The sequence below is a fragment of the Plutella xylostella genome, chromosome 10, assembly GCF_932276165.1.
Source record: "Plutella xylostella chromosome 10, ilPluXylo3.1, whole genome shotgun sequence".
Classification (NCBI taxonomy): Eukaryota; Metazoa; Arthropoda; class Insecta; order Lepidoptera; family Plutellidae; genus Plutella; species Plutella xylostella.
Window position 1 is genome coordinate 5,231,993 of NC_063990.1, and position 10,973 is coordinate 5,242,965.

The following is a 10,973-nucleotide window of genomic DNA, read 5'->3' on the forward strand; positions in this document are numbered from 1 at the left end:
GTTAATATTTTAATGTATTTAATTCATAAAATGCGGTTTGTGATTTAACAAGGGACAAAAGTGTATAGCTACTTATAAAGCTGACTGTACCAACAAGCAGCCAATAAAAAGGTGTTACTTTCATTCATGAAAGAAACACCGCAAGCAAGAACAGATTACGTTCTTCAGAACGTAATCTGTTCTTGCCCGTCTATACATCTAATCAGTCACGAAAATAATACTACACATGCAATGCAACGACGTGACGACACAAGTCCTTCACATTAGATAAGTGCCCATCGATGGTCTGACACTGATAGGAGCATTTGAGATGCTATCTCTCTTTATTGACTGTAACAAGTGCTAGAATGTAAATAACTAGGTGGGTAAAAGTAATTTCTACATAATATAAAACTAGTTAGTCACCTATTCGCACTTCTTTATGAAATTAACATAACATGCAGTGATGTAAGAACTAGTGAAGCACAGGAACAATGTTGTTGGGCGAGTGTTGGACACGGCGAGCGCCCTAGTGCAGTAGCTGGCCCGGCACGCTCCGCCCGCCTGCTTCAAAAATAAATCACGGCAAATCAATTGATTTCATTCATCTGATAACAATCATTATATTTATAATACCGCAATGATAACCGCTATTATCTCTCATATAAATTCTATCAGTAACGATTAATCACCAGTGTAACAATTAGGCGGGCTATTGCACACACTAACTGTAACGTACCGGATATTTTTTCAAAGAAAAGTTAGGTGATATTCCTTTGGTGTAATGTGATCATATTCAAGCTAATCTTTAAAAGTGGGTGACCGTTACTATAAACATTTACGTACTTTGACCGGTGAAGTTCGCGATGGGGAATTCGAATACCAAGAAGACAAAGAAGGTGCCGGATAAATTCTTCGAGCGCGAGCGAATGAAGGAGCAGAAGCGAGAGGCGCTGAAGAAGAAGAAGATGAATCCGGCGAACAAGCGCACGGCAGCCAAGGAGGGCCCCTTGGGGACTGCAGGGCCGCCGCCGCCCCCCGCGCCCCCCGGCCCCGCCTCGCCCCCGCAGCAGCGCACCTACCACTCCGAGGCGCTGGCGCGCATGCGCTACCAGCTCGACGAAGACGCAGACGCCTTCCTGCTCAACAACATACTGCTATCTGTACAATTCTTTGAAAACTACGAGAGGTAGGTCAGACATTCATTGTATATTCGTAGCAATGCCCTTCAGTCTGACTAGTCTGAGTCATAAAAAAAGATGTGATACAAAAAAGTCCCGTATCTTATCGATATTATTATATACTAGCTGTTCCCGCGAGCTTCGCTTCGCCTTAAAAAGTTTTCCCGTGGGAATTCCGGGATAAAAAGTAGCCTATGTTCTTTCCCAGGGTCTATACCATATGTATACCAAATTTCATTCAAATCCGTTCAGTAGTTTTGGCGTGAAAGAGTAACAGACAGACAGACAGACACAGTTACTTTCGCATTTATAATATTAGTTAGGATTGAATAGGTAAATAGGAAATATGTAGATAACTGGCAGTGATTGGAGTTGGACCATTCGCATCGTGAGTATCAGAACGATGTCATCTTTTGCCAATTTCTGTAAAATGAAACATTTTCTTTCCATTCTTAGTCGAAATAAAATGAGCCTAAAATAATAAGCAAGTATAGATATTGATAAAAACTGAAACATTTTGTCTGATTTTGCAACATCCTAATAAAAAACATACCATCTTTGCCTTGTGGTAGAATTTCGCAAAATTATCTATACCATATCGGCTACGGCTAGCGCCATTCAGGACTCAGGACTGAGCAAACTTTAGTTAGAAGACATCTAAACTAGTAATAAAATTGTACACTGACGTGCAGGTACTTTTCGTATAAAAAGCTGATTAATGCCTGCGAGTCGTGGTGGATTAGGTCTCTGCTCTCATTTAGGAGGTGGGTTTGAATCCTGCCATTGCCATGTACCAAAACAATTGTTTAGATATAAGGAAATGGGAGAGTATAATGAATCCTTGCTATGCATAGAACAACGCGGACTCGGGTGTACCATGTGTCTAAAATGCCTTTTCATCGATATCTACAATCAAATAATTGACTATCCTAATGATGATTAATTATGCTTATTAATTACATACGTCAATATTGAGCAGTGATTTTATTATGCTGGGTGCTTTACTTCCTTGAGATAGCGTTTATTTATATAGCTATTAGGTACAATATGTACCTTCCCCAAATTCGTTTAAACTTTAAATGCACTTAAAATTTTAATAGACAGATCTACAAAATGTTGTTAAAAATATATATATAGAGCTGGCAGTGTGTCAGAGGGTTATTCTAAATAAATTTTACTCCCAAAAAACTTGTTACAATAAGTATATTGCTTTCCTTTCATACCATTATCACCGAAAGTTTGTATGAAATGATTACGACGATTTTTTTTATCAGATTGGGAAAAAGTTGGGACCTTCATTGCCATAATGATTTATGACCTATGTATACCTAATAGGTACTACACAGTACCTATTAGGTATACATAGGTCATAAATCATTAGAGCCACCCAACTCCAACTCCGCACCACCCTGCCTCGTAAGGGTAGTATTCTTCATTCATATGAAGTTCATACTTGTATGGATATGCGCTCACTACATCAACTACGTAGCATCACCGCACCGCCTCTGTCGTCGCATCGCATGCCATCCACGTGCCTACGGCGGGTGGACCACTCGGTGGACCACTAGCTCGAAAGCGCGCTGTCCGCGAGTGGTTTACGTGAGGACAATAAACGGAATTCCTGGACTAACCGGTGTCTAGTCGTAGATCACGCGGCGTCCACCAGCGGCCAGCGCGGGGTCCACCGGTTGACGATGCGAGGTCCACTAGTTGACCGCGCGACGTTTATTGGTGATAACACGGTATCTACCCGTGGACCACCTGTCGACAACGAGTGGACGCCGAGGCGGTGCGGGGTGGGTGACGGGTGGTTCTAATGAGCTATGACCTTTAGTCTGCGTTAATCAAGTGGCGCTAACAGACCCAACCGTTGAATTCCAGGGAGGTGCAGCACATCAAGAACAACCCTATAAACGAGCGCGAGCACGAGATCGACCAGGCGATGGTGGCGCACCACAAGCACGTGTTCTTCGCGGACCGCGTGCGCGAGAGCGTGCACGAGCGCGTGCGCGTGCGCGGGCGCGCCGGCCTGGAGCCGCTGTCCGCGCCGCGGCTCTACGTCATCTACGACAACATCGAGGCCTGCGAGCGCGGGGACACCTCCGACTACAGCGCCGTGCTCGACGCGCCCTTCTACAAACTGGAGGTCGAAGACTGCAGGGAAGCAGGTCAGCTAACATGAACAGTACTTACTTACAACTTGGCACCTGGCTGAATACAATCAGATGTTATGTTAACTAGCTCGGGGGTACCCGTTGACCTCTGGTTCTTGTAGGGCCAGGTCCATAGTTAAATCTAGCGCGGATAGAACTTTAAATTATATTGAATTAACATTTTATTTTTCAGGCTTTATAAAACTGAAGAAATTGGAAGTTCTAGAGAGTGAAGCCACAAAGATTAAAGAAGTGGCCTTGGAGAATACTCGAAATAGTTTATCAGAAGATAGTTTTTTTACCGATTCTGAGAGAGAATCTTATGATACGGATGATGATCCTTCAGATATTGTATCAGGGCAAGTATTGTTAGAAAAACTTAAAAACAAATTAGCTGACCCGCGTAAAGACAATTTCAAGATACGAAAACCTCTGAATATGAAACTGAACAGTCCCACCGACACTCCAGGTAGAAGACGCAGTGGACCAATTAGACAGTACAGCCCACAGGCTAATAAGAGCAATATATCAAACATAAAAGAAATATCAAAACACAAATCACCTGTGTTGGAAGAAAAAGAGGAACCTTTACTTGCAGATGATAACCACAATGATCAGGCTGAGTCAAAAGCTACTAAGTCAATCCTAAAATTATCTGGTTCAAAACAATCAAATGTTTCGCTAACTCAAATTTATTCCAACGGAAGCGACGACACTGAAACATCAGGATATAGATCAAATTCAAGTAGTCGACAAAATGAGAGTGAAACAGAATCAGAATACGGTTACGCGACCATTACAGAATCAGCTACCCCTAAACCAATAGAATTGAGTATCAAATCAAATATATCTGCAAACACAGGAGTTTTGCCTGATGAGTGTTGGAGTTTAATGCGTGTGCAAGCTGTCGACAGCGTGTCGGACGAAGAAGAAGAAGACGATGATGATGATGAGTCAAGAAAAGATTCGAATGAATTAGAGGTTAAAAGCTTGTACGAAAATTACTACTATCTTAACTCCATCACTTTCATGACAAATTTTGTCGATAACTTTATGTTAAAGCTTAAATCTGGGCTTGGGGTATCTGAAGAATCTATTGATAATGCACTTACTCAGGGCGCCAGTATATACTGTGAGTGTGTAAAAAAAGATATTAACATGTCTTTCGAAATAATACCTGCGCTTTTAGCAGCTTGGCCGAATGCTGCCAATCAATGGATAATAAGAGAAAGAAGAATCATCCAAAATCCCAGGACGAATATAAAATACCAGTGGCCCACACGATACATGGTTAATAAGGCTGTTGGCTTCGGTTGCTTACTTGTACCAGTCGGGTTTAGACCGAAGAGGGGTTCGAACCCTGACCAGCGGCTACAATGGAAGATTTCATTCCCGGCTGCAGAACGCTACCTAGAGAGCTGTTTAGCTCACGCACAAATGAGGTGTTACTTGTTTGCATTAGCACTGCATAAATCTTTTTTGGAGAATGAATCTACCAAAATTGGAATCGATGCTAGTCATATAAAAAATCATTTGTTTTGGCAATGTGAGGCTGACTACTCAAAATGGCCAGAGGACCGACTTGGAGAAACTCTGAGGATATTTTTGCAAACATTTTATGCCCATTTTGCCCAAGCAAAGTTTCCCAATTATTTCATCGAACAGTGTAATGATTTCAAAAGCATCCCTCAACCCTTGTTGTTAAAACTACAACGGAAGCTTGCAGACATTTTAGAAGCTCCTGTGATGCATGTTCTAAGTGCGGTAGGAAAGCTTAAATATATGAAGAAAGATTTCTACCCGAAATTTAATAGCCAAAAGCTCTATTACATACTAACGTGCAAAAATCCATTGAGGGTAATAAACCCAAACATACCAGTAGCTAACACCAATGACAGCACTGATGACGATGAAGACCCGGACGCTGGCACAAATATTTGGGAAAGAGCCAAAAAGCACGATAAACATTATCAGTGGAAAATAAAACAACAGCAGCAAAAACAAGTTGAAAAGAGAAAGGCTGCGCTTCTGCAATCCAAAAAACAGAAAGCCTCAAAACCAGCAGGAATACACATTAATCCGAAGGTAACATTGAATTATTATATGTTCATTAACTTGCACTCACAACCATTCACCAATTATTTATATATTATTTATTTTATTTTTTTCAACCGTTCATCAATTTGTCTTGATTTGTTTCTTTCTCTCCAACACGACTTATCTTTGTAAAAGTAACATCACTTTATTTTTCAGGTCATGCTTCCAAAAAAATTGGACGTGGAGAGACGCCGGCTAGTACTGGAATTTTTCATCCCACATTTCATTGCGATGGCGCGGTCGAGCGAAAGATTTGAGTCAATTAGGCAGGCCTTGATATATTTAGAGCATGCCCAACTGCTCTGCCATCTACTGTTGGATGAGGCTGCTGGGGAAATGACAGCTAACGAATACTTGGATGTAATAAGAGACAAGCTGGCAGACTGCCAGCGGAAACTAGTGAACCAGGGTGGCTTCAATTTGCCTGAAAGAAAGGAGCGACCAGTATCTCGGAATAATTTGCCTGTGAGAAAACAACGTCCAAGATACCCCAACATAGTGAACCAGGACTCCCCCACGGACCTCCGCACTTCGAGCTTCACCTTCGTGGACGTCCACGCCGCCGGGCCCTCCTCACCCAATAGAAGAGCATCCAGGTTCAACATCAATTTCGAAAATGACTTTGACGATGAGGAAGAATCGAAACTGTAAGAAATTACAGAAATTCATCTTGATTCGTTTGGAAATTTCGTAAAACAGTAGAATCTCCTTGTTATGTCCTGAGTTTACTTTTATGTAAGACCTTAATATAGGCAGGCACTTCATTAATATTAGATCTTAGTGACCCTTAATTATAGTATACTATGAAAATTACTTTGTTAAAATTATGTATATGTACCGATCGTAGTATGTAATTTGAAGTAATTGTTATTTACAGTAAGTAGGTATTATTAATGGATTCTACAGACACATCAACACACTATCGCTAAGCGATAAATTCCTCGAAATTATTTGTTTTTTTCAAAGATAATAAAATTAGTAATTCCTGTTTTAAAATATTGATTACATTTTATGTATAACATAAGTAACGTCTAAACAAAGTAACTGATTATAATCTAGATCTACCAACAACAACCTACCGTGGGGAACCGTGCTAAGTATAGAAGAAAAATATTTCAAAATTTGTCAGGAGCTCGGAAAAATCCGGGTATGAAACTTTACTAAGTTTAAAAAAAAAACATTTTGATGTAAATATGACTTATATACTTACTTCATCTATAATTAGCTACGATGACTGTTTATTCAAATAAATATAATTATATTTTATCTGAATATAATCTAAGCACGTGTTTTTATTTATTCCTAAGTATCAGCCTATATTTGAAGAAAGATTTGAAGTCTATCTATCTGTGTCATATTCAAAATGACTTTCACCATTAAACATTCAGCACTCTAATTTGTCCCCCCAATCCCATCCCCAATGGGATAACTTTTTAAGGCAAAGCGGAGCTTGCAGGAAAATCTAGTTTAATAAAACATAGATGTCGGCTATGAATAAAAAAGCAAAATGACGACTGCTGCAACATTGAAGTACATTTAACAGAGCATCAGGATATAACCAACTAAAAACGGAAGTATTTTGTTCCAATTTCAAATTAAATATTTGAAAAATTTGGGGTCGATTAATGGCGCCATTTTCTGAGTGGAACTTTTCATTTCCCGGCAGTGTATTATGTAAGTATATGGGGTTTAACAACTAGTGAAGCACAGGAACAAGGAAGGATGTTGTTTGCGACTTGGCATGTGCCCCAATAAAGTTGCTGGCTCCACAAGCTCAGCCCGCCTGCTTCACAATTAGGTAAATCGCGACAAATTAATCTGTTATCAATCATTATAAGTATTTATTGCAATGATAACAGCCAGTTATAACTCATATAAATTCTATAGGAAACGATTAATACCCAGTGCAGTTTGACAATGGCGGGCTATCGGGCACACAAACTATAAGGAAATATATAAATAAAGTTCGGTAAACACATGTTAGTATTTGATCAAATTTTTAAAGTGGCCTTACGATAAAATCGTACTTAGACCGGCGAAGTTCGTAATGGGGAATTCGAATACAAAAAAGACAAAGAAGGTGCCAGACACGTTCTTCGAGCGCGAGCGAATGAAGGAGAGGAAGCGAGATGCGGTGAAAAAGAAGATGAACAGCCCCCTGGGGTCCGCGGGCCCGCCGCCCCCCGGCGCCTACCACTCCGAGGCGCTGGCGCGCATGCGCTACCAGCTCGACGAAGACGCAGACGCCTTCCTGCTCAACAACATACTGCTATCTGTACAATTCTTTGAAAACTACGAGAGGTAAGTCAGACATTAATTATATGTATTTTCGTAATACTGCTCGTTGTGAGTCGTAGAAATACCTTCTGATACAAAAAGTCCCGTATCTTATCAATACCAATGACGTTTTTACCTCTACTAGGGAAATGCAGCACATCAAGAACAACCCTATAAACGAGCGCGAGCACGAGATCGACCAGGCGATGGTGGCGCACCACAAGCACGTGTTCTTCGCGGACCGCGTGCGCGAGAGTGTGCACGAGCGCGTGCGCGTGCGCGGGCGCGCCGGCCTGGAGCCGCTGTCCGCACCGCGGCTCTACGTCATCTACGACAACATCGAGGCCTGCGAGCGCGGGGACACCTCCGACTACAGCGCCGTGCTCGACGCGCCCTTCTACAAACTGGAGGTCGAAGACTGCAGGGAAGCAGGTCAGCTAACATGAACAGTACTTATTTACAACTTGGCACCTGGCTGAATACAATCAGATGTTATGTTAACTAGCTCGGGGGTACCCGTTGACCTCTGGTTCTTGTAGGGCCAGGTCCATAGTTAAAACTAGCGCGGATAGAACTTTAAATTATATTGAATTAACATTTTCTTTTTCAGGCTTTATAAAACTGAAGAAATTGGAAGTTCTAGAGAGTGAAGCCACAAAGATTAAAGAAGTGGCCTTGGAGAATACTCGAAATAGTTTATCAGATGATAGTTTCATTACCGACTCCGAGAGAGAATGTTATGATACGGATTACGATTATTCAGATATTGTTTCAGGGCAAATGTTATTAGAAAAACTAAAAAATAAATCAGTTGATCCTCGTAAGCACAATTTCAAGATAACAAAACCTCTCAATATGACAATAAACAGTCCCACCGATACTCTAGGTAGAAGATGTAGTGGACCAATTAGACAATACAGCCCACAGGCTAATAAGCGCAACATATCAAAAATTAAAGAAATATCAAAACACAAATCACCTATGTTGGAAGAAAGAGAGGAACCTTTACTTGAAGATGATAACCACAATGATCAGACTGAGTCAAAAACTACAAAGTCATCCGGTTTGAAACAAACAAATAACTCACTAACTGAAATTTATTTCAACGGAAGCGATGATACTGAATCATCAGGATATGGATCTAATTCAAGTAGACGACAGAACGAGAGTGAAACAGAGTCAGAATACGGCTATGCGAATTCGGAATTAAAATCAAATATATCTGCAAACACAGGAGTTTTGCCTGATGAGTGTTGGAGTTTAATGGTTGTTCAAGCAGTTGACAGCGAATCAGATGACGAATATGATTGTAAGTCACAAAAACATTCTAATGAATTAGAGGTTAAAAGCTTGTACGAAAATTACTACTATCTCAACTCCATCACTTTCATGACACATTTTGCCGATAATTTTATGTTCAAACTTAAATTTGGTCTTGGGGTATCTGAAGAAAGTGTTGATAATGCATTAACGCAGGGCGCCATTAAGTGCTTTAAAAAAGCTATAAACATGAATTTCGAAATAATACCTGCGCTTTTAGCGGCTTGGCCTAATGCTGCCAATCAATGGATAATAAGACAACGAAGAATCATCCAAAATCCTAGGACGAATTTAAAGTACCAGTGGCCCACACGTTCCATGGTTAAGAAGGCTGTTAACTTTGGTTGCTTACTTGTGCCAGTAGGGTTTATACATAAGAGCGATACGAGCCCTAACCAGGGGCTACAATGGAAGATTTCATTCCCGGCTGCAGAACGCTACCTAGAGAGCTGTTTAGCTCACGCACAAATGAGGTGTTACTTATTTGCATTAGCACTGCATAAATGTTTTCTTGAGAATGAATCTACCAAAATTGGAATAGATGCCAGTCATATAAAAAATCATTTGTTTTGGCAATGTGAAGCCGACTACTCAAAGTGGCCAGAGGACCGACTTGGAGAAACTCTGAAGATATTTTTAGAAACATTTTATTCCCATTTTTCCCAAGCAAAGTTTCCGAATTATTTTATTGAACATTGTAATGATTTCAAGAGCATCCCACAACACCGGTTGTTAAAATTGCAACGTAAACTCGCAGACATTTTAGAAGCTCCTGTCATGCATGTTCTAAGTGCGGTAGGAAAACTCAAATATATGAAGAAAGATTTCTATCCGAAGTTCAATAGTCGAAAGCTCTTTTACATACTTACGTGTAAAAATCCACTGAGGGTAATAAACCCAAACATACCAGTAGCTAATACCAGTGATATCACTGATGACGATGAAGACCCGGACGCTGGTACAAATATTTGGGAAAGAGCCAAAAACCACGATAAACATTATCAGTGGAAAATAAAACAACAGCAGCAAAAACTAGTTGAAAAGAGAAAGGCTGCACTTCTGCAATCGAAAAAACAGAATACCTCAAAACTAGCAGGAATACACATTAATCCAAAGGTAGCATTGAATTATTCTATGTTTATCGACTTGCACTCACAACCATTCACCAGTTTATCTTCAGTTCGTTTCTTTCTCTCCAACAAGACCTATCTATGTAAAAGTAACGTTACTTTTTATTTCAGGTCATTCTTCCAAAAAAATTGGACGTGGAGAGACGCCGACTAGTACTGGAATTTTTCATCCCACATTTCATTGCGATGGCGCAATCGAGCGAAAGATTTGAGTCAATTAGGCAGGCCTTGATATATTTAGAGCATGCCCAAGTGCTCTGCCATCTACTGTTGGATGAGGCTGCTGGGGAAATGACAGCTAACGAGTACTTGGATGTAATAAGAGACAAACTGGCAGACTGTCAGCGGAAATTAGTGAACCAGGGTGGCTTAAATTTTCCTGAAAGAAAGGAGCGACCGAATTTGCCTGTAAGAAAACAACATCCAAGATACCCCAACATAGTGAACCAGGACACCCCCACGGACCTCCGCACTTCGAGCTTCACCTTCGTGGACGTCCACGCCGCTGGGTCTTCCTCAACCAGGTTCAACATCAATATTGAAAGCGACTTTGACGATGAAGATGAATCCAGACTGTAGGAAATTAGTGTAATAATTCATGTTGATTTGATTGAAAGTTCGTACAACAGTAGAATCTCTTTGTTCTAGTTATGGTGTACTGATGTAAGAACTTAATGTAGGCACTTAATTAATGTTAGACCTTAGTTAACTTAAAATCTTTAATAGTTTTGTGGATTATAATTATTTTACTATAGAATATAGGTATAATGTCAGCAAATACAAATACTCATAGATTGATTGTACATACTCACTTATTCCTTATTTTTTCCATTGAC

The 10,973-nt window shown here is 40.5% G+C and overlaps 2 protein-coding genes across 2 annotated transcripts; both read left to right on the forward strand.

The window, feature by feature from the left end:
• The first annotated feature begins 396 nt into the window (after positions 1 to 396).
• LOC119693667 lies at positions 397 to 6,692 on the forward strand. Its single transcript, XM_038117669.2, has 4 exons — positions 397 to 1,168; positions 3,042 to 3,328; positions 3,507 to 5,398; positions 5,567 to 6,692. Exons 1-4 carry the CDS (start codon positions 846 to 848, stop codon positions 6,059 to 6,061), a joined length of 2,997 nt encoding a protein of 998 aa, XP_037973597.2. The 5' UTR covers positions 397 to 845; the 3' UTR covers positions 6,062 to 6,692.
• A 405-nt stretch (positions 6,693 to 7,097) lies between these two features.
• On the forward strand, positions 7,098 to 10,884 carry LOC119693668. The gene is made up of 4 exons (XM_038117670.2): positions 7,098 to 7,711; positions 7,833 to 8,119; positions 8,298 to 10,123; positions 10,249 to 10,884. The coding sequence occupies exons 1-4, from the start codon at positions 7,458 to 7,460 to the stop codon at positions 10,714 to 10,716; spliced, it is 2,835 nt and encodes a 944-aa protein (XP_037973598.2). The 5' UTR covers positions 7,098 to 7,457; the 3' UTR covers positions 10,717 to 10,884.
• The last annotated feature ends 89 nt before the right edge of the window (positions 10,885 to 10,973 follow it).

Excerpts from the sequence above, each read along its gene's own strand:
- LOC119693667 (XM_038117669.2), top strand. The coding sequence starts at position 846 with ATGGGGAATTCGAATACCAAGAAGACAAAGAAGGTGCCGGATAAATTC. Across the intron at positions 3,329-3,506 it reads CGAAGACTGCAGGGAAGCAG|GCTTTATAAAACTGAAGAAA; the intron begins GTCAGCTAACAT and ends TTTATTTTTCAG. Across the intron at positions 5,399-5,566 it reads GAATACACATTAATCCGAAG|GTCATGCTTCCAAAAAAATT; the intron begins GTAACATTGAAT and ends TTTATTTTTCAG.
- LOC119693668 (XM_038117670.2), top strand. The coding sequence starts at position 7,458 with ATGGGGAATTCGAATACAAAAAAGACAAAGAAGGTGCCAGACACGTTC. Across the intron at positions 8,120-8,297 it reads CGAAGACTGCAGGGAAGCAG|GCTTTATAAAACTGAAGAAA; the intron begins GTCAGCTAACAT and ends TTTCTTTTTCAG. Across the intron at positions 10,124-10,248 it reads GAATACACATTAATCCAAAG|GTCATTCTTCCAAAAAAATT; the intron begins GTAGCATTGAAT and ends TTTTTATTTCAG.